At 47.1% G+C, this 23574-nt stretch overlaps 1 protein-coding gene and 1 pseudogene across 1 annotated transcript in view; one reads left to right on the forward strand and one right to left on the reverse strand.

The window, feature by feature from the left end:
- LOC144120327 (uncharacterized) overlaps positions 1 to 17401 on the forward strand; it is a 257061-nt gene extending 239660 nt beyond the window's left edge. The window contains exons 11-13 of the mRNA XM_077652704.1: positions 6535 to 6703; positions 17132 to 17333; positions 17393 to 17401. Of these exons, the coding sequence (XP_077508830.1) occupies positions 6535 to 6703; positions 17132 to 17333; positions 17393 to 17401 (380 nt within the window). The remainder of the gene's footprint in view (positions 1 to 6534; positions 6704 to 17131; positions 17334 to 17392) is intronic.
- Positions 1128 to 6077, reverse strand: LOC144119320 (histone-lysine N-methyltransferase SETMAR-like; annotated as a pseudogene).
- Positions 17402 to 23574: the final 6173 nt, after the last annotated feature.

Below are 23574 nucleotides of genomic sequence, written 5' to 3' on the forward strand. Positions count from 1 at the left end.
CACTTGCCTGATGTACTGGCAGTTTTGAATGCCACGTACGTCAAGCGTGCTTGGTTCCCTTCCGGCCACCAGGGCAGTATTTGTACTGGCTGGTAGCTAATAAACGCTTTAGTTGTCAGTCAGCGCTCTGTGTTTTGTCTCTTCTCTGTCCCGCCTGTCGCGCTCTTATAGATCATCGTGAACACCAACTCGCCCAACAACTGGTATTGTTGGCACATAGTTATGTGTCCGCAAACTGCGCTTGCGAAATCTTGCAGTCGCGAAATGCCGGCTCGGTTTTACTGACAATTGACAGGAATTTTGATAGTTGGCTGCCCTTTCCGGTCATGAAAGACGTTCCCAAACCCTGAATAAAATGGAGCCATGCCCAAGAACCTTGAACACAAGGAAAGGCGAAAAGACGTAGTGGCCGGCAGGTGTCCCGTGATACGCAAACTATTGCATAGCGTAAACTAATTTGCCATTACGTATGGGCACCACTCGTTTTTACGGCTGCGGTAATATCTGCCATCCTGTGCCCTTAGATCTTCGGCAAGGAGGGCGAAATGGATTGATGTCGAAAAAGAACATCGCGCCTTAAGTGAGGCGCAAATCAGGAATATCCTGGGAGCTATGACTGCCATGCCTCAAACGTTTGTCGGCATGACAGGCTCATGTCTCAATGACAGGTTAAGAAAGCATGAAATAAATTTAAAGTATAACGAAGATTTGCACTTATTTGCAACTTTTTCAAGAAGTGTGCTCGACATTTTGACGGCGCAAAGCATAGAAGAATTATCACGTGAGCCTGAGGAAGCTTACGACATGAGAAAAATAGCCGCTTACTGCGTAAGAAACGCTTCATTTGCTATGAATAGATCAGAATACTTCTTTTTTCTCTGCATTAAGATGTTTTATTGGGTGTGTCGGACGTAGTATTTCTTTTCGCACGTGTCCATCCAGGTGCAACTTGATTTAGTATGAGCGTGCATGAACAGCGAGGTCTTTAGAGGTCATGGTAACTAGCGCTTAAGACAAGGACAGAAAAGAGACGGACACCAGGAACGCTAGTCTCTTCTGTTCTTGTTTTAACGCTAGTTACCATTTGCCGTTATTCTAAAAATCACGAGCTAGCCCAGCTTCCCGCTTTAAATGTCAACCAGGTCACACTTTCTTGCAACAAACCACTTGGGAGTGCAGCATTCGTCTGTCTGTGTGCCTGTGTTCCTAGTCCTGCGTTGCACACAAGTTCAAGAGTGACGGAAAATAAGCGAAGCGTAATATCTTATTTTAACATCAAGCTCTTTTTCCGAATATCAATTAGACTTAATACTGCGCTCGCACATGCGCACATGTGGCCAGTGTGAGCACAAGCGTTGTTTTCATTCCTGTCTAGCCGCTACTGGGCAGAAATACAGTTTGCGCAAGATCCCCCGCCGAAACTTTGCTTGGTTGGAGCTGCACAATCAAGTGCGTTACATGACCACAACGCAGCACTAATATTTCAGTCACTATTGCCTACTACAGTCTATGTCATACACACTAATCATGACGCGTGGCTGCAAGGATCACGTCTAATGGTACACAGGTGGTTTGCTTCTGCCCGTGACTTTCCAACACTGAAATTATTTCTTAACGCGATAGCATTAAGGAGCTCACGTGTGCGTTGTAGGCGTCGTTCACCATGAACGAAACATCCACGAAAACTACCCACAGAGGCAACCTAGGAGGCAGATAGGCCAGTTCATTTCACTTTAATACCCTAAAAACCCTCGTTAGACGGTGTTACATGAGAGGGTAGGGAGGGGGGCACGCAGAAATGAGAAGCAGAACAAGTACAGATAATTTTCAAGCACGTTATACAAAGAAAAGATTTTGATTGTTCAAGCACATCAGAAATTTGTTCAAGGAACACAGATGGGCAGGTGATAGCAGCAATCTACGGGGAAGGCCATCCATTTGCTAGCAGTGCGGGAAAGAGATGCGAGATGCGGGAGAATGGAGATGCGGGGTTACCGTGCGTAAATGCAGGGCCCCTGACGTAGCTCAGAATTTAGGAGCCTATGAAACAAACAAAAACAAGCAATGTGGCGACTATGGGCACGGTAGGTAAATTGGAAATGATATGCTGATATGAAAAGAGTACCAGTAATGAATTTATCTAGTTGCTCGATTTTGAAATGCTTCAGTTCACCTACACCTAGGTCACGGGCCTTGTGTCGCCATTAAAACCTGCCCACCGTGGCAGGTGGCAGTTAAATTAATGATTGGTCGCGAGAGGCTGCTCGGGTAGAACAAGCCCCACCAGTGCGGCCTTCTGCACGCCCAAGTCAGCAGAGAAGGCTCCAGCTCCTCACGTTTCCAAAAGGCGCGAGTCAGAGGGCGCGCGCAAAAGGGGACATGAATAAACGCGCTGTGCGCACTGCGGTGCAAAATTTAGTAGTATCGTAGGTTTAAAAACTTCCGAGTTATTTAGCAGAGACTAAGATTCCTGTAAACTCTTAAGATATACCGCCAATCTATGATTCTGCCGCCGGCTTCCTCGTCGCAGCCTGGGCCGCTGCGACGCTTTTTTCGACAAAACTCGTCCTGCAGCTGCCGCGGCTGCGCGTCGTCCAGCTGGCAATACATGGAGCGAAGCGGCGTACAGCCCGAATGCAAATGGGGTCAAGTGGCAGATACCACTGAGCGAGGAGGTCTTCCAGACCAGCGACGCTGACCGTTCTGTTAAAATCACGAAATTGTGAATTTCGACGCCACTCTACTAATATTAGCGAGCGTTCGTTCTCGAATGCGTGAAGTTCCGTATCTTGGGATCCCCACTCAGCCACGGATACCAGCGGCGAGCTTTTCTTTATATTTTATTTACTTAAGTATACTATACCCACATCTCACACGGGGCATTATTGCAGAGGGATTACAAACATAGTAATATAACAAAGTCGACGACAAAAAGTTTCAAACGCAGCAATGACAATAATACAAAATAATATATCTAATATACGATGAAATTCAAAATAAATGTAAAAAAACGTAACAAAGCTCATTGAAATAAAACTCAAGCAGAGCTGATAAAAACATTCCTGATGGAGCACTGAAAACTCTTTCAGGCAGACGATTCCATTCTTTTATCGTGAAAGGGAAAATTGAATGGGCAAAAACATTCGTGCGGCAAGCAATCTAACTTTTTTCGGGGGATCAGTTCAAAGGAAATACAGTGTGGGGCTTTCAGGTAAACGCTTTCGTCTATTCCAGTGTCACCATTATATACACGGTGGCAAAATTGCAATCTCAAGAATTTTCCCCTTTTGTAGAGGGGTTGCCACCCTAGCTCGGTTTTAATGGCTGTTGTGCTGGAGGCAAAGTTACTGATTGTAGCGTGTAGCATAGCTCTAAATGTGTTCTAGATTGTTAATCAGGTTGTGCGTATATGGGTCCCAGATCGTGCATGCACATTCTAAAATAGGCCCTATATTAGTGAGATAGAATGCTTCTTTGACCATCTGGTGAGCTGTTTTGAAGTTTCGTTTAAAGAAATTCAATACAGCGCTAGGTATCTCAGCCAGGCAGTCCACATGCTTGTTCCATGAACAGTCAGACGAGATGTATACGCCTACATACTTGAAATTATTAACGCGGTTAATGGAGTTGCCGTTAATGCGGTATTGAGAGAAGACAGGCTGCCTGTCGTTTTCGCATGAACTGCACGTAACAACACTTCTTTATATTGAGGCTCATTTTCCCCATACCACACCATGATGGCACGTAATTCAAATCACTCTGCAGAATGCAAACGTCATTAGAACTTCTCATGCATCTGTAAATTACACAATAATCAGCGTACATGCGTATGTGAAACGATAATCCCTCAGTAACATCATTATTAGAAATTAAAAAAGTAGCAGCCCTAAAACCGATCCTTGTGCCACACCCGACGTCACATTAACCGATCTGAAGGAAGTGCCGTTAAACACAACATACTGAGTTCTGTTTGATAGGTAACCCTGTAACCACTTGATAACAGACGCCGGTAAACCAGGAACAGACATTTTTTTGCAATAAGAGAACGTGTGGACTACCTTTCGCTTTGGGAGGAAACACAGGCATTACGACCGAATATTAGGCTGTCTTCTCTCAAGAAAGCGACTTTTCATGCTTGATGATGTGTTTATTCTCACAGTAATAACGTTTACGTGCGAAAATCACTGCGCAGATCGTCCACTATGGCGGCCATAATGGCGGTAGCAGGCACAAGCAGTCAAACCGGAAGAGCGCGGGCTTTCTGCGCTGCTATTGGCCGCGTCAACCGGCGCTTCCGTTCCCTCCGGACGCTGCGCGAAAATGTCTCGCCGGTCCTGATCGGCGGCGGCGGCAGCGGTTGTTTTTCGCCTCGCCGGCCGTCGAGGGCTTGCCGTCGGGCGAAAATCGCCGACATGCCGCCGTAAAAAGGGGGCCTGGTTTTCCGGCCTTCATACTTCATACTTTCTCGCTGTTACCCATCTCCGACGCCCCTTGTGCGCCCTGTGACATAGCGCGCGCCCAGCAACAGCCTCTGTTTCGATTTGGAAAACTGCCAAAGCTATGGCAGAGTGAAATGCGCGGCGTCGTACAGCCGAATGCGCGAGCTGTTGCGCGAATGACGACTGCAAAACGTTTCACTTCGAAGACGAATTGTAATTGATGCCCATTTGAGTAACAAATATTCACCTTTTAAGGAGGAAAAGGAAGAGAATATCTGTATCTAAATATTGCTGCCTTATTGGGCAAAGAAGTGTGATGTCCTCTCTTTGGCCTTCAGTCCTGTGCGCTGTTTGCGGCCACGCTCGATGAGCCGCCGTAGGTCTGATTGCGTAATTCCGGGCAGAGCAGCCTCCCAAGAGGACTGCGTGGAATGAGCTAGTGGCGAGCAGAGCGATTTTTTGAATCTGTCAAAAAGATTTCATCACTACCGGACTGTTAGCAAGCAATAATACGAGGTCTGTCAGAAAAGTATCGGACCTTTGCCCGAAGAAAAAAACTTGCATAACTGGAGTGTCGGAAACCTTATCGCCCTCAGAGTAGTCTCCTTGGTATTCCACAAACTTCTCCCAGCGGTGCTGCCATTGTTGGAAGCATGTTGGGAAGGCCTCTTTCGGAAGAAAGTTTAGCTGGTCAGCTGTTGTTGCAGCCATAATGTCATGTCTTGTCTCAAATCGCGCTCTTTTCACTGGCCTCTTGATTTTCGGAAGCATCCAGAAGTCGCATGGGGCCATATGAGGAGAGTAAGGAGCATATTGAACTACAGGAGTCTGGTTTTTCACCCAAAAAGTCTGAATCAAGTGCGAGGAATGTGCAGGAGCATTGTTGTGATGGATGCGCCAATTTCCTGTTGACCACAACTCCGGTCTCTGGCACCTAGCATCACGCAGGCGACGGGCGACATACATGTAGCACTTTTTGGTGATTGTTTCACCCTGTGGTGCGCACTCGTGGTGTAACACAGCGCAGGAGTCAAAGAAATCAGTCAGCATCACCTTGACGTTGCTGCGCACTTGGCGGGCCTTCTTTGGTCTTGGTGATGTGGAATGCTTCCACTGGGACGACTGGGATTTTGTTCCCGGGTCGTACCCGTACAACCAAGACTCGTCACCAGTGATTATGGTGTTCATGAAGTCGGGATAACTGTTTGTGGAATCCAGCATGTCCTGTGAGACTTCAACACGAAATTACTTTTGCTCCATCGTGAGCAGCTTCGGCAGGAATTTCGCCGCAACTCTCTTCACGGCCAAACCTTCGGTGATAATAGAATGTGCACAGAAAGTGCTGGTGCCCACCTCTTCCGCAATTTTTCGAATAGACACACGACGGTCCCGCATCACCAGAGCGTTCACGTCTGCAATGACCTGGTCATTTCGGCATGTTAACGGCCGACCGGAGCGTGGCTCACTCTCCACCGATGTGCGGCCGTCTTTAAACTAGTTCTACCACTGCTCAATCTGTGTGCTGCTCTTAGCACCGTCACCGAAAGCCGCCTGATTCTTTCGAATGGTTTCCACTTGGCTGTCGCCCAGTTTCTGGCAAAATTTGATGCAGTAGCGCTGCTCCGGTCGCTCCGCCATTTTCTTTGAAATAAAAGACCGACGAGAGCACCGCGTACTACCTCACTCAAACGCTGCGTCCCAGCGACTGACGCTATCGGCAGACGGGAAAAATTTGCGCATGCGCACGAAGGTTCAAGGTCGGCTGATGCAAGCACACTTGTTTCATATTCTTCAGGTGTTCGCAAAAAAATAACGCCGGGTACTTTTCTAACAGACCTCGTATCCTAGGAGGTTCGAAGCATTAGTGAACTTCTTTCCTTTACCATGAAGCCAGCTTTGCAATGGCTCCGTACGCGCGCTGCCACTACTCGCCTCCTCCTCTCCGCCTTCCTCTTCAGATACTTTTTTCATTAGCTTGCCAGCCAGGAAGAAGAAAAGATTTACTACGCGAAACACGGGTGAAGAAACAATTGTACAGCGGCTGCTGCGCAGAGCACGCCTGCAACCCCTAGAATCACTGCTGCCATCTACGCAGCTCCTCCTCGGTCCTCAAGCCCATCGTTCTCAAGGTACGACGGCACCGGGACCCCCACCTCACAAATTCTCAAGAGGCCGAAAGCGGTCAAAGGCATCATTTCAACTGCCAACACCGGGTCAGCATCAGCTGCTCAAACAGAAGCCACCAAGAAGCATGAAGCACCGCGGTAAGAGTACCCCAAATAGTGTCTAGCGCACAAAGAAGACGCACACAGGAGGCAAGTAGTCAGGACACACGTTACTTACCTTTTACTTACGTTGCTTACCTTACCGTCTACTTACCTTCTATGTGCATATTGTTTGTGCGCTAGCCACTATATCGGATTCTAGCCACCAATTAAGTTCATTGGCGGTAAGACTGTCTTCCAATACAGAGAAGCTATGGGAGGGGGGGGGGGAAGGGACTTGAAGCCCAAAAGTTGAAAGAGTGCCCTATTCGTGCAGCTTGCACACCATGCAAGGGGTGTGGTCTAGCAAAGCACTAGTTGCGTGAAACCTTTGGCTCTGCAATGTTAGTCGCCACCTCGAATGTCGGTCTTACAAACTGTGGTGACTAAAGTGGCTGGTAGGTGGCTGAGCTAAACTGAATTAGTTACCAGCTCTAAGAGGCGACAGTGTTAGCTTTCTACTGTTGTTAAAAGACGCGACGGAAGAAGAGGATGCAAAACAGCGACAAAGAGGCTGGGCATTCATAATAACTAGATTATTCCAAACAACAGCTAGGCACCACGTAGATTGAGCAAGGGACAGAAAAGCATGATCGAAGAAACACGCATAGAGTGGCATTTTTACATCCTCAACCTATGTCAATCTCTCCTCTTTTATCGCCCATATAAATTTGTGCCACCCCCCGCTAGCCGAAAGTTGGGCGAGTTGGATAACGTTCATGATGAGAAACCACGCATAAAGAACACAAACGCTGTTCTCTGCGTCTTTTCCTATATGTGCGAGGCGTTTCTCTTGCGCTATATTTCACCATGAATCCTCTGCTAGGCTTACGTTCTTATGGAATCGATTCTGTTTCCCTTAAGGGTCATCGGTTATCTTGCCTTCTCATTACATGCCCTGCCCAAACCCCTTTCTTCCCCTTGGTTTCGTCTAGAGTGTTGTTAACCCGAGTTGTTCCCTTACCCACTCTGCCCGCTTCTGATTTTTTAACCTTACACCTACCATATTCCTTCCCATAGCTCGCTGCGCAGTCCTTGTGTTGAACCCTTTTCGTTAGCCTCCACGTATATTCCCCATGGGTGAGTATCAGTAGGACACAGCTGTTTTATACTTTTCTCTTGTGGGATATGATAAACTACCAGTCATGATTTGATAGTGCCTGCCAAATGAACTCCGCCCCATTCTTATTTTCCAGTTATTCGATTCTCGTAGTCCGCATCTGCGGTAACTACCTGTCTTACGTAGATGTGTTCTCTTACCACTTTTGAGTATAACATAAACGTCTTGTACGAGATACAGCTGTCGTGTAACAAATCGCGGATTTGCCAGACGGGAGCGACACGGGAGCGCTAAAAAAATCTTGCCACTAACAAGGGCAGCAATCTTGTTGACCATTGAATTCCTTGTTCCGGTTCTTAACAGCGTTTCTGTAGTGTGCAAGTCCTTGGCAGAAGTAAACAAAAAACCGCTCGTGGAACCTTAAAGGGATCTTTCTATAAGACAAGCGGATCAAGATTGTGTGACACATCATTTGTACTGTGCAATACAGGGATGAAATTTGTTTCGCGCCTTGTCTGATAAATTTAGATTTATGCATGCTAGTTTAAAATATTTGTTAAAAGGTAGCGCCCAGAGGCCTGTGGGATATATTGCCGTGGCTCAAACTCCCACAAACCACATGAGAGCAGCGCCCGCGTTCGTCCTTCTTTTTGTCGCCCTCACGTGAAAACCTATAAACCAAACCAAACAAAATCCTTTTCGCTAATAATAACTCGTGAGGGATGACATATAGTGTTTTCCTAAAAATTTAAGAAAATACAGTATACGAAAGCTTTATTGTTGAGTGCTTCTGATAAGTTATCATCATCGTCAGTCTGACTACACCCACTGCATAGCAAAGGCCTCTCCGATATCTCTCCAATTACCCTCTCTTTTGCCAGCTGCACCCACCCTATGCCTGCGAACGTTTTGATCTTATCCGCACACCTAACCTTCTGCCGCCCCCTGCTAGCTTGCCTTTTCTCGGAATCCACTCCGTTACCCTTAAGGACCAGCGGCAATTTTGCCTTCGCATCACATGCACGGCCCAAGCCCATTTATTTCTCTTGATTTCGACTAGGATGTCATTAACCCTCATTTGTTCCCTCACCCACTCTGCCTGCTTCCCGTCACTTTACTTTACACCAATAATTTTTTTTCATAACTCGCTGCGTTGTCCTTAACTGAAGCTGAACCTTTTCGTTAGTCTCCACGTTTCTGCCCTGTAGGTGTGTACCGGTAATATACAGCTGTTGTACACTTTCCCTTTGAGGGATATTGGTTAAATTTTATTCATGATCTGAGAGAGCCTGACTTATGCGCTCCACCCCATTCTTATCCGTCTAGTTATTTCCCTCTCATGATCCGGATCAGCTGTCACTACCTGCCCTAAGTAGACGTATTCTTTTACCACTTCTAACACTTCGCTTCCAATTGTGAACTGCTGTTCCATTTCTAGGATGTTGAGCATTACTTTGGTTGTCTGCATGTTAATTTTAGACCCACCGTTCTGCTCTGCCTGTATAAATATTGGGGTTGTTTGGTGATCATGCTTTGCATTTCATCTCCTGAGTGAGACGCAACGAAGACACCGAGCTGTGTGGACGTTTCTACATGGGTTCTCGCTTCACAGCCAACTTTTGGCGGAAATACTGCATTATCTGAGCTGCCGTTTTTGGGAAATCTTCGGAGCATTGCCCCGTACCCGCGAACAGCAGTTCTGGCAAGTCAACGCCCTTTTCTGTGTGCCTCACGGACTTCTCTACACGCTGCCGTGCCCTCAGGACACTGGGCCCTGCGCTCGCTTGTTCGATCCAGACGGCCGCTCACACGACCTCAACTATGAACTACACCGTCGAGGGGGATGACATTTCGCCCGAGGCAGAAGCAGCAGCCGGACCAACAAAAAGGTGAGCTGGCCAAATCCGGCCTCCCAACAGAGGAGCGCTCGGGAGAAGGAACTTATAGAACAATTCCACAAAGAGCTTAAGGTGCGTGACGAGGAAAACGCCAGACTAAAGAAAGAAATGGCGGAGCTTCGTCGACTTGTCATGGCCTCGAGAGAGCAAAAAGCACAGTCACAGCAAACACCGGTGCAAGCCCCTCTTAAAGCATCCATTCCCGCATGCGCGGCTATGGAAACAGACAAACGCACCTCAGTTAAAAGACCCCTTCCCCCCGCGGAGAATACCCAAACCAAACGAGCTGCCGAAGCCGCTGCAGGCAATGTACCGCAGCCGGCTACGCCCGGTCCATTAAGAGCTAGCCCTAATGCAATCACTACAAGAGTGGATAGCATTCAGAACAGGGTAGACAGCCTAGAGGTTAGAGTAGGAAACTTAGAGGCTAAGGTAGATGCCTTAGCAGTGGAATTCAGACCGTTCCAAACTCAAATAATGTCTATGTTCCAACAAGTGATGGCGAAGCTGACCGCATTGGAGAACAGCTTAACATCATTACAGCAAAGAGTGGATCACCAATATGGCCCCGTCGCAACAAATTGAGGTATGGCAGTGGAATTGCAGAGGCTTCCGGCGCAAACGGGGGAATCTGCAGTTTCACATTCAAGCACAACAACGTAAACCAGACATTATTGCACTACAAGAAGCTAGTGGCGCGGTCAAATTACCGGGCTATAAGGCGTTTCTTCCGCCAGGATACGATGCCGGCTCAATTACGGGCGTGTCCACCGCCGTATTATTGCAACGCAATATTACTGCTCTACAGCACTCCATAGAAAGTTCAAAGGAAGACTACGTCCTCCTTGAGATTTTACCCAAGAAACGAGGAGATACAAATTTGTTTCTGCTTAATGTATATAGCCCACCCACAGATAAGGGTACCGGTATACCGGAATTACTTATCAAGACTCCGTAACTAGCGACTAAAGCCCAGCTATTAATCGTAGGGGACTTTAACGCACCACACCCGGAATGGGGATACACTAGAGCCGGTCCTAAAGGCAACAGGGTATGGCAAGTGGTCCAAAATCTAGGCCTAACTCTCCTGAACAACCCCCAAGAAATCACGAGACTAGGAAACAGTATATGTAAAGTTACGTCGCCAGACCTAACTCTGGCAAAGAACATACAAAACCGAACATGGACTAACACAGGACACACGCTAGGCAGTGACCATTACATTATATCTACCACCTTTGAGACAGCAAAGCACAAATCAGTCTTCAACAAAGTAAAAATTACGGACTGGGGCAAGTTCAGGGTAATAAGAGAACAAAGACAAAAAGATGAAAGCACAGACCCAGTAATTGAACATCTCGGGGACTGAGTGGAATCACTAAAAATGGACATTAAGGCTACCACAGCCGAAATCGGCATGGAAGAAGGACAAGTCACTGACTCTAAGTTATTGCATATGTGGGAAGCACATTTCAGCTTGCAAAACCGCTGGAAGAGGAACAAACACAACAAAAATCTTAAAAAGAGAATTGCACAGTTGCAGAGACTAATTGAAAAATATACTCTAGAGCTTCAACACAAACAAAGGGAGCAAATTTGCGACCGCATGAATGGCAAGCTCGAGTGCAGGAAAACTTGGCATCTGCTAAGGCACCTTCTTGACCCCACAGAGGCTAAATCATCTAAACGAGGTCAACTTATGAGACTAGTGCATCAGTATCAAGGCACCACAGAGGAGTTCTTAACGGATCTACGATATCGATACTTAAACACAACCCCAGATGGACCGCTGCCAAACTATCAGGGAACACCAAACGAGGACTTGGACGCTGAGATTACGGAGTCGGAAGTGTGGCTTGCCATGGGGCAACTACGCACCACGTCTGCAGCCGGGCCTGATGGTGTTACTAACAAAGCACTTAGAAACTTGGACGCAGGGTCAGTGACAGCACTCACTGATCTCATGAACAAATACTGGACAGACGGAAACATTCCACAAGAATGGAAACTTGCAAAGATTACATTCATTCCAAAGCCAGGCAAGAAACTGTGTATAGAGAATCTACGCCCAATCTCTTTGACATCCTGCTTAGGAAAGTTAATGGAACATATAATTCTCAGTCGGCTACAAGAATACGCTGAGGACAATAACTTACTCCCTAACTCCATGCTAGGCTTCAGGGCTAATCTTTCTACCCAAGATGTTATGCTGCAACTCAAGACAGACATAATAGACATGGAACGCAGCAGAGGAACTAAAGCCATATTAGGCTTGGATTTGAAGAAGGCGTTTGATAATGTCACGCACGATGCTATCTTAAGGAATCTCTCGGACATCAACCCAGGGGAAAGAACTTTCCAGTACATCGAGTCATTTCTCAGTAACAGAACGGCAGAGATAGCAGTGGGAGATATTAAATCAGACTCTATCTCACTTGGAGGTAAAGGAACACCACAGGGCTCAGTCCTGTCACCCTTCCTTTTTAATCTCTCACGAATTCAAATTCCTTCTAAATTAGCAGCCATCCCGGGGCTGCAACACACATTCTGCGCAGATGATATCACTTTATGGACCACAACTGGCAGTGATGGTCAGATAGAGGATACCCTGCAACAAGCTGTAGACATAATACAGGACCTGGCGGGTAAGACAGGGCTAACCTGCTCGCCCTCCAAGTCCGAATTATTTCTAATCAGATACAAACCAAGGGGCCCTCGAGCAAACAATTACAAACCTCCGCCTCCACTGAAAATTTGGGTGGAAGGGCTCCCTGTAAAGGAAGTTCAAACTATAAGAATCCTAGGACTCTTCCTTCAGTCGAACCGGAAGAACAAGGAAACACTAGAAAAACTCAAGACAACCGTCAATATGACGGTAAGACTAATTAGACGAATTGCAAGCAAAAGGAAGGGAGTGAAGGAGACAGAACTTTGCAAAATAGTACAAGCACTTATAATAAGCAGGCTTGTCTACGCACTCCCATACTTAAAATTAGACAGTAGTGAAAAAGCCAAAGTAGAGTCTATGATTAGAACAGCATACAAGGTAGCATTAGGGCTACCGAACTGTACCTCCACCGAAAGGTTTCTGGGCTTGGGAGTACACAACACATTAGACGAGCTTACAGAGGCACACTTAACAATGCAGAGAGGCCGGCTTTCCCGCACCAAAGCAGGAAAAACCATACTTGATCGTTTAGGACTAGGCATACAGTTGCCACCCCAAGATACCAAAACACAGATACCTAAACGCATCGCTAAGGTAATAAGAGTTAAGCCAATAGCTAAGAATATACATCCTGCTCACCACGAGGGGAGAAGATGGGCTAGGGCAAAAGCTCTACACAACATATACAACCAAGATGAACATGCAATATATGTAGATGCCGCAGAATATCCCCAGAAACAAGCGTTCGCACTAACGGCGGTGGATACGCAAGGTAGACTGATAGTCTCCGGCATTACCATAAAGAAATCCTCGGAAACGGCAGAAGAGGCGGCAATCGCCCTTGCTATCATTAACACAGAAACTACTACCATACTCAGCGACTCTAAATTTGCCATACGCAATTATGCGAGGGGCAGAATTTCTAAGGCAGCAATGAGCATATTGGGTCAAACCAAAGATTTCGACAAAATTATTGAATTGATATGGGTCCCGGCTCACTCGGGGAACCCTGGTAACGAAGCGGCACACATAACAGCTCGAGGATTCGTCAGCCGAGCAGGGGACGCTGTCGTTGCTGAAAGTTTTTCGAAGGACGGCCTATCATCTTTTCACGATATTACTAATCATTTTAAACTTGAAAGGAGGATATTCCCTCCTCCAGACAAAGCCTTTAATAAGGAGCAGGAGACCACTTGGAGGCGACTCCAGACGCGATCCTTCATGACGCCTTACCTGTTGTCAAAATTCTACCCCGGTGAATACGATCGTGCATGTACATTATGTGGTGATTTAGCCACTTATGATCACATATTGTGGAATTGTAAAGAGGAGCCGCCCCCGAAATTTCTAATACAGGTTCCTACTCTCGAGCAGTGGGAGGCCGTGTTGGTCAGCTCAGACTTGGGAGTTCAAACCCGGGTCATTGAATGGGCTTCCCAGGTCGCTGTCAGCCGTGGACTGATAGCCACCTAGCACGGATCGTCTGCATTCTGCCTTTTCTGACGAATTAAATGTTTTCCAATCCAATCATCTCCTGAGTGACTCAGCGAGGCAATGTCGTTAGCGAATCGCACATTAATTAGACAATCTCCATTAACTCTTCTGCCCAACCGTTCCCAATTCCGACCTCGGAATACCTCCTGTAAGCTGGCGTTGAATAGCATTGGCGAGATCGTATCTCCTTGACTGACATCCGTATTGGAGTTTTATTGCTGACTTTATGGAGTACTATGGTAGGGGGGCAGTTGCTACAGATATGTTCCAATATTTTCAGATAAGGCTCTTCAAGCCCTATTTTGAGGCTTTTTGTCCATTGTCCGCGACATCGTTGTCTGTTGATATTGATGTTGGAATAAATTGGATTGGATTGGATTGGATTACACCCTGATTCCGCAATGCCTATATGACTCCTGAGGTTTCCACTGGGTCGAATGCTTTCTTGTAATCAATGAAGGCTGTATATAGGGGTTGGTAAATTCGGCGCATTTCTCTATCACCTTATTGATACAGTGAACATGATCTATTGTGTAATAATCTTTACGGATTCCTGCGTGACAATTTGGTTGATTAAAGTCTAAGGTGGCCCTGACTCTATTATCGATTACCTTACTAAATACCTTGTTGGCAAAGGACAGTAGGCTGATCGGCTTGTAATTTTCCAAGTCCTTGTCGTCTCCTCTCTTATGAAATAAGATAACGTTTGCGTTGTTCCAGTCTTCTGTTACGGCCCAGGTCATAAGTCGTTGTGTATACAGGGTGGGTAGTTTTTCTAGGACGATGTCCCCTACGTCCTTGAATAGATTTGCTGTTACCTCATCATCAACAGCTGCTTTTCACCTTTACATTGCTCCTAAGGCTTTCTTTATTTTCTCTTTCGTTACTAGCAAAATGACGCATTGCTGTGCGCTACTGTCTCTAATTAACGCTTTGATTACATTCGCTACTGTATAAATTTGTGTAGAGCTGTTCTGCTGCTTTAACTATTTTATCCCTATTGCTAATGGCATGGCCCTCCTTGTCTCTTAACGCATACAGGTGGTGTTTACCTATGCCTAGTTTCCTCTTCACTGCTTCCGTTCTTTAGACCATGCTCGAGTCTATGTTGAACTTCCTTATGTCGGCTACCCCCCCCCCCCCCATTCCGCTTATTTATTAACTTCGATAGCTCTACCAGTTTTATTCTGTCTGTAGGGTTAGACGCCCTCATGCTTTGGCGTTTATTAATCAGATGTTTCGTCTCCTGAGGTAGCTTGCCGGTATCCTGTCGAGGCGTCCTACTACCTATTTCTACTGCGCACTCCGTAATGATAGCTGTCAGAATATCATTGATTGTATCTACATTTAGATCGCCCTCCTCAGTTAAGGCTGAATATCTGTTCTGCAGCGATACCCCGAATTCCTATATTTTCTCTTACCGCTAACTCATAAATTGACTTCCTCTTAACTGGCTTGTTCCGTTCCCTCTTCAAGTCTAAGCGAACTCAAGACCTTACCATTCTGTGATCGCTACAGCGCACCTGTCCGAAGACGTCTACATCCTGAACGACGCCAGTTTCAGCGCATAGTATGAAGTCGATTTCATTTTTTGTCGCACCATTGGGGCTGTTATAGCTGAATTATATTACTGCCTCACGCCGGACCGTTCCTTGCGGAAGCGTTCACGTGGGTTCAGACGAGCCGACAGGATAACCGAGGATCCACGTGATTCGCCTACCATTTCTCCCAAACGTCACTCCTCGGATTGAGCGTCCTGCGCCGAGTCGTCCCGGTGGACGCAGCACCATCAAGGTCGCTCAGTGTAGTGACATTTGCGTCACGCGGTAGGCGTCTGAACCCAACTTAAGGAATAAAACTACGACAGTGAGATGTTAAACTATGAGCGATCATATTATATTCTCACCTACTTCGCGACAGGAAGATATCAAGAATCATAGGAGGGTAATTAGAGAGTGTTACGCGAACCAGAGTTATAGACAGCTACAACGGATATCCTCTTGCAGTCCTCAGGAGGGCAGATATGGTTCAAGTACTTGCCATAGAGTATTTCAGATTAGGGATACAGAACGTACACAAGATTTTAACCAGGCAGTCGAAATGTAATCAGGTGAAGCTGTTTTTTAAACGTGCAGGCGTTCAAGTTACCGTCCTTGAGATGCTGTTACCATCTTCTACTGGCAATGGGAGAACTGCGCTTTCGCAGAGTCATCTGTTGCAATAGGATCACCGTCTTCGATCGATGCAGTAGATATACTCTCCCTTTTATATCTTTCCGGTGATTTTTTTTAATTTGACTTCAGTATTAAATCGAATGTCTCAAATACGTAACTTGTCTCTGCGTACCCTACAATAAGGGAGTAACTACTCTTTGGCATCCACCCAAGCGCAGCCATACGGCTTCTGTCGCTGCAGAGCTTTCGTAGAAACTTAGCAGTTAACAAAAAATTGTTCCTAATCCGGGGCTTGAACCCGGCACCTCGGCTTCACCGGAGCAGTCGCTCTAACAAATGAGCGAACCGGGACGGCAAGCTTATAGTACGGCGAAAGTTAATTGATCAGTAAGTCGAAGTGGGAACAGTGTTGGCCAAATGTTTGGGGTAATTCCCCATGGTGGAGTAGATTTGTAATAAGGGAGTATTTACTCATTGGCATCCATCCAAGCATATCCTGTGCTTCACAATACTAGTTATAGTTCTAAGCTCACTGAAATCTCGAAGTGTAGGGATATGCTTAAACTTGCTGTTAATTTGTTCGGCCTTTTTCATGGCTCGCTTTTATTCCGCCCGTCCGTCAACGTCAGAAATAGAACGCGTAGTTTCATTTTGATCGCGTAGTTCCAGATATTATTTCCATTCACTATTTCTATTTTATTCCCCGCGCATCAAGCTACATCTCCTCGGTAGAGCAAATTTGTAGCGCAAAGACATGTAGCATACTTTTTGGTTGGGGAGTCGTAGTGCAAGAATACTAAGGATGTGCACAGCAGGATTCTGACGCCCGAAAGGCACTAGTTACAACGTGTTTGCATGCAAAAAGGAAATTTGCGAAAATTGCCGCAGACGCTGCATATCACCATGAGAGTATGTACTGCATCAGCGACATGCCTTTTATGGCACGCGAGAACCTGGATGGCATGATCACAAGAGGCGCATTCTTGAGAGCGCCCCTCCCTGGCCGATATAGCCGATACTTTTATGGCCTACGTTCTCAACTCCCCGCCAGTGAACCCCACAGTTTCCGTTCACGGCATACATCGCAACAGCGACGTTGTTTTTTTTTTAGCAAGCTGATGTTGCAATATGCAGTGCGTCACCAATGGCGGCCACCAAAGGTTCTTCACCCAGCAAAGCCACTTTCGGCGAGCTGCTTAAGTTCAAGGACTCGGATGTGGCCGTTGGAGATCGTGATCTCTTCAGAAAGCCCTCGATACTTAAGCCCGTCAAGGTCATCGTTAGCAAGGGCTTCGGAACCCCGGAATTCGACGATGGAGCTGTCAAGGAGACGACGGTATGTAGCACAATGCGCGATGTTCTCAACACGTTGTCATTTATTAAACCTTCACGCAGGTTACGTAGAGCGCCTTGTGTCTCATGCTCTAAGCAGTTTCAACAATTACTAACAAGTGCTCGGGAATGGACTGGTCGCAATTTCATTTTTATTTTTGCTACGCTGCTCAGGGTATATACTTAACAAAGACAAGGTTTATATAATAACAATACTAATAAACAATTTATTTTCTAAAAAAACATGTGTACACTTCTAAGACAGGGCTGCCCATGCCATAAAGTCTTGTAGGGCAGTACCCGACCTTCGGTGAATGACGAAAATATTGAAAAACAGGCGTGACAAAACAAGCAAACAATAAACTTATACCAAAAGTTAACAACAACAAAGAAATAGTTTGTTACTGACGCAAGAGTTTTTAAGAAATGCTTTATTTGTGACAGCGAAGAAACTGAAAGGTTAGAATCAAGTAGAAAATTAAAAAATCTTGTACATAATACTTTCGAGTGAAGTGGCCATAACGGTTGTAGCAGCGAGGTGCCGTAAAACGAGAGTGATCTCGAAAAGAACCAATAGGAAAGAAAGGCACCAATAATTCACTTTCTCAAAAGTGAGCACGGATAACTCCATGATTAAAGAGGGCACCAAAAGGGGGCAGTTTAAAAACAAAAATAAATTGCAGTCAGGTGGAACGTCAATTTGCTATGACACAAATCGAAGAAAGTTCCTTATTATTGCATTTATTTCATTCGCCAAGTTTTTGAGCAGTGATAAAACAGATTCACTCCATATCTGGGGATACCATATAAGAGAAAATGCAAAAAGCTTGCGAGTATGGGAAGGTAATTATATCAAACATTGTATAGTGCACATGATAAACCACGATGCTTTTTACATGCTACGATAAAATTACCATTCCAAGACATATCTCTGTTAAAAAGTATACCGAGGTATTTGACACTATACCAAAGTTAATATGAATGCAACAGCAATTAAGACGATGAGACAAATGTGAAAACAATGGTTCAATAAAGGGAACCTTTTTATGGCGATTATAAAAACAGATGAGTTTAGTTTATTGTTCATTAATTATAATAATTTAAAAGAAAAGCAGTCTATATCATGCACCACATCCGTTCTAAGAGCATCTATGGCCAGAGGCAGCGAAGCATTTGTTGACAACAATAGCGTGTCATTGGTGTATTGAAAAATGTAACATTTTGCTGCAGAACTTCATAAATCATTCACAATTAAATTGAAAAGCAAAGACGATAGAACAGAGCCCTGTGGAACACCTGCCGACAAAAAGCGCTCTAAAATTCGATGCCGGCCTATTTCCACAACTTCAGCCTAATTAGAAATACAGTCTTTCAGCAAATCATTAAAAGGACCCCTATATCCCATGACGTCCTCTTTGTAGCAGTAGGTTATGGAGAACAGAATCGATGGCTGTCTGCCCGCTTCTGCGAAGCGATGTTGCCGTTGTTCACCTTCTCCCCCTCGTCACCCTTCTCTCCCCTTGAAGCTTCACCCTATATAAGCTGCATCCTGGCTTCAATAAAAATTCAGTTGTTAGTATAGCGCTTGTGTCTCGTCGTCGTTCGTCCTTGTAGTTTGCATGGTTTTGGCGCTAGGTTTTCTCTAATTCACGTATGCACCAACTAGCCGAAACAGAGGTGTTAATACAATCGAAAGCTTTGCTGGCGTCCACAAACAGACCACATGCGAACTCATTATTATCACAACATGAGTGAATGATATCAATAAAACTTTCTAGTAACAAAACCATTCCTCTACCTTCAATGGAAACGAACTGTGCCTCTGATAGGATATTATTCGTCTGAACAAAACTGTACGTAACTCAGAATAAGAGGTTTTCGATAATCTGTGCAGTCGCAGGCAGAATTGAAATAGGCATGCAATTTTCAGTACCCTAACGAGGCACTTTTATGAAATGGTTTAACTATGGCAACATTTAAATTAAATTTAATAAAGCAGAGTGTAAGAAAACTGTTCAACGTGAAAAGTACCGATTGAAATAACGCAAAATTAAGTTGCAGCTCACTCATTTTGATATTGTCACGAACAAACGGTTGACGTGCACAGAACAGGTTTACTCAGACGTGCTGGGACGTGCAAGACAGCAGGGAGCTGGAGCGAGGAAGACGACAAACCTGTAGCCCCTAGAAAGCCCCAGCCGTGCATAGTGCCAGGTAAAACAGTTCGGCCGCGGTACGGCGCCACTCGAGGGGTTCGTACTGTGGCATTACTCCCCCTTTCTGAAGGGCAGTGACTCGGTGCCGCAGCAATGAAAAGCAGGAAGAAGAAGGACGTCACATGGGTCTGGCGTCTGGTGTTGACGCGCCTGAAGCGCTTGCTGGCGTTTTACGGCTTCACCCGTGCGACGTAGAAGACATCAGAGGTCGGCCGCCTAGTGAACTGGTGCTTGGGGGAGAACATCATAGTCCGCCTCACTCACTTGGCGGAGTACATCCCAGCGGACAAAATATCGGCGCAGAAGCTTCTCGGAGCGCCCATGCATGCGGATTTAGCTCCAAACCCAGACTTGTTCACCGGCCTGGAAACTACCATCTCCGTTGCGGTGGTTATTACGGCGAGCGTCGTAGGCTTCCTGGAGCTGGATGGGCTGCCGGGCAAGTTGGCGGGTGGCCTCGGCGTGAGTAACGAAACGGGCAGCACCCATAACAGACGAGGTAGTACTGGTCGGAAGCAGCATTGCATCCAGCATGGTTGTGCCTTCGGGACCATGCACAAAACGAAATGGAGTGAAGGGTGTCGTTTCTTCTAGAGCAGTGTTATAGGCAAATGTGACGTAAGGGAGCATGGCGTCTCAGTTCCGATGGTCTGCGTCGGCATACATGAAAATCATGTCGGTGATCGTCTTGTTTAGCCGTTCGGTGAGTCCATTCGTTGGAGGGTAGTAAGCGGTTGTTTTGCTGTGACTTGTGCCACTAAGGCCCACAACCTCCTGCGTAAGAGCTGAGGTGAACGCCGTTCCTCTGACAGAACAATGGTGGGTGTACCATGACAAAGCACAATGTCCTGAATAAAAAAGTTCGCAATTTCGTCAGCGGTACCACAGGGAAAAGCTTTAGTTTTACAGTACCAGCTGAGGTAGTCGATGGTGACCCCAATGTAGCGGTTCACCAGCTACGACACCGAAATGGGCCGAGTAAGTTCACGCCTTAGTGGATGGGGACTTTTGGCGGATCAATAGGCTGCAGTAGTCCGGCTGGCTTAGTCGGCAGCGTCTTTCGACGTTGGCACTCGCGGCGAGTTCTGACGTAACGCGGGAGGTCTGCAGCAATCCTGGGCCAGTAGTACTCTTGCCGTATCCGTGCCAAAGTGCGGGAAAAACCCAGGTGACCAGGAGATGGGTGATCATGGCACGCCTTCAGGACATCGTCGCGAAGGGCCGCAGGTACGACGCTCAGACACCTTTCGTCGGGCAGTAGTTTTTCTTATACAGAACGCCGTCGCGTAAAGAGATTGACGACAGTCCGGGCGAGAACATTCGCGGGAGAAACAGAGCGCTTCCTTTAAGATACTCAATGAGACGCCGTAGTTACCTGTCGTCTCTTTGGTGTTGAGTGAGAATTGACGTGGAGATGGCGCCGAGAAAAACAATCGTCGCCGGGATCACCTAGGTTGTCCTCTATAGAAGCACGAGAGAGAAAGCCGGCATCACTGTGCGTCCTACCGATGATGACATTGAATTCTTGAAGGCGTGCAAGCTGTCCCGAGCAATTTTTGCGGTTCGCCACCCAACACAGTGAATAGTGGTCACTGACGACTCTAAAAGGGCGTCCATATAAATACGGGTGAAATTTAGTCACTGCCCAAACAATTTCCGCGCGTTCTTTTTCAGTGGTGGAGTAGTTTGCCTCGGATCGTGACAAGGTGCGACTTGCGTATGCGATTACGCGGTCGAGATCATCCTGCCACCGCACAAGATCCGCACGGAGGCCAATGTTGCGAGCGTCTGTGTACAGTTCAGCGTCGGCTGACATGTCGAAGTGGCCAAGGATGGGCGTACTTTGGAAATGAGAGCGGAGGTCTTAGAAGGCCTGTTGTTGCTCCTGGTCCCAGAACAACGGTTTCCCATTTTTCTTTAGGCGGGTGAGGGGCTCAGCGATCTCAGCGAAGTTCTGCACAAAACGCCGATAATAGCGCAGAGACCCAGAAAGCGGCACACTTCGCTTACCACGGTTGCCACAGGAAAAGCAGCGACGGCGGCTGTCTAATCGGTGTCAAGGTTAACTCCCTTAGCGCTCACGATATGGCCCAGAAACTTCAAACCCTAGAAAGCGAAGTGAGACTTTTCGGGCTGGAGGGAAAGACCGGCCGAACTAATTGCTGCGAGCACTGCGCGCAGGCGCCTCAGGTGCTCTTCGAACGTGGCGGAGAAGTGACAACGTCACCCAGGTACACGAGGCAGGACTGCCATTTTAGATCGGCAAGCACGGTGTCCATCATCCGGTGGGAAGGTTGCAGGACCCGAGCACAGGCCAAAAGGAAGCACCCGGAATTCGTACAGACCGTCCCGTATAATAAAGGCGGTCTTTTCCCGGTCGCGTTCATCCTCCTCGATTTATCATTAACCACTGCGAAAATCTACCGGCGAGAAGAACGTGGAATGGCGCAGCCGGTCCAGGGAGCCATTAGAGTGTAGCAGAGGATAAAGGTCTTTTTGGGACGTTTTCTAGACGTCTGTAATCAACACAGAACCGTAGGGTTCTATCTTTTTTTGCACTAGAACAACAGGCGGCACCCACGAGCTTGCCGACGGCTGTATCACGTCCTCCTGGTGCATTTCTTGAAATTGTCGGTGAATGGCATCACGTTCCTTTGAAGATATTCGATAAGGCGACTGGCATAACGGTCGCTGGCTTGCGTCAACTACAATGTGGTGTTTTGTGTGCGGAGTCTGCTTTACCCTAGAGGTCGATGCAAAACAGGCGCGGAAGGATTCGATAATGCTGTCCATGCAGCGTTTCTGTATAAAAGGGAGGTTCGGGTTCACGTACTTTTTTTTTTGGGGGGGGGGGTGAGTGGTCGCTGCCTCTACTGATGCCGGGGTTTCAAAAAACAGCGGATGTCCCACGAATTCGCCAAGTTCTTCGAAATATGCATAACCTGTTTCGCCAGGCATCCACTGATGTTCACAACCAATATTGTTCGCCAAAAGTGCGGTTCACCTATTGTTCAACTCAATAATTCCACGAGCTATACAGACTTGCCGACCCAGGAGCAGCGACATGTTGGTTCCAGCAATGCCACGAGTGCCGGGGCTGTTATCGCACTCGATGGTAAGAAACGTGCTGGCGCTTGACGGGATCAATACGTGGTCGTCACAGACGCATAACTTTGCCTTGCGGGGCTCGGTACCGTCATCGAAAGGGTCTTCGGTGGAAAACGACACGATTAGCTCCTGAAGGTTTATAACGGTAGCGTACTCCCAAAGTAAATTCAAACCTATTATGAGGTGCTCGGAGCACTCGGGTAACACAGCAAAGCAATCAGGGAAAGTAACTCCGCGGATCTGGATTCGCGAAGTGCGGACACCAATCGGCGTTACAATGGCCACCGGTTGTGCGGGTCTGCAGTCCAGGGCAAGGGGTTAGAACCTATTGTGGGCCGTGGCTAACCGACTGCTAATTGCGTAAAAGCACATAAAAGCTGTTCTGGTATCCACGAGTGCAGCAACGCGTGGTTTTCCACGGCTGCGCTAATTTCGGCGGAAACCAGTCGGTCGCAGCGCGTCGTTGAGGTCGTCCGGTCAGGTCGCCATCGGGCGGATCGTCGTGGCGAATTCTCGGGTTACTCGGTCCAGTAGCGGGCGGCTCTATCCCTAAAGAACGCCATCTTCAGTTTTCCCGATGTGCGGACGTCCCTCTGAACTGGCCAGAAGACGACGAGACGGTGGGTGAGTGAACCGCCTTGGGGATGGTGATCTGGACTGGCGCCGTTGCGAGGTCGAGGGTTGCACGTTATCGGCCAGGTACTGCTTGATATCCCGCTTGATATCGCGCTTGATATCGCGCTTGATATCCTGCTTGATATCCCAGCCGTTCACCGTAGCGCGGTCGAGGTGCATTAGGTGAAAACTCCTCTAATCTTATTCAGCGGTATCGGCAATGGCGGGGGATGTGGCCGGGCTCCCCGCAGTCGTAAGAGAGCGGCCAACTGATTTGCGTACGCCACGCATGCGCTTTGCTCATCG

This window comes from Amblyomma americanum, chromosome 2, assembly GCF_052857255.1.
Source record: "Amblyomma americanum isolate KBUSLIRL-KWMA chromosome 2, ASM5285725v1, whole genome shotgun sequence".
Lineage (NCBI taxonomy): Eukaryota > Metazoa > Arthropoda > Arachnida > Ixodida > Ixodidae > Amblyomma > Amblyomma americanum.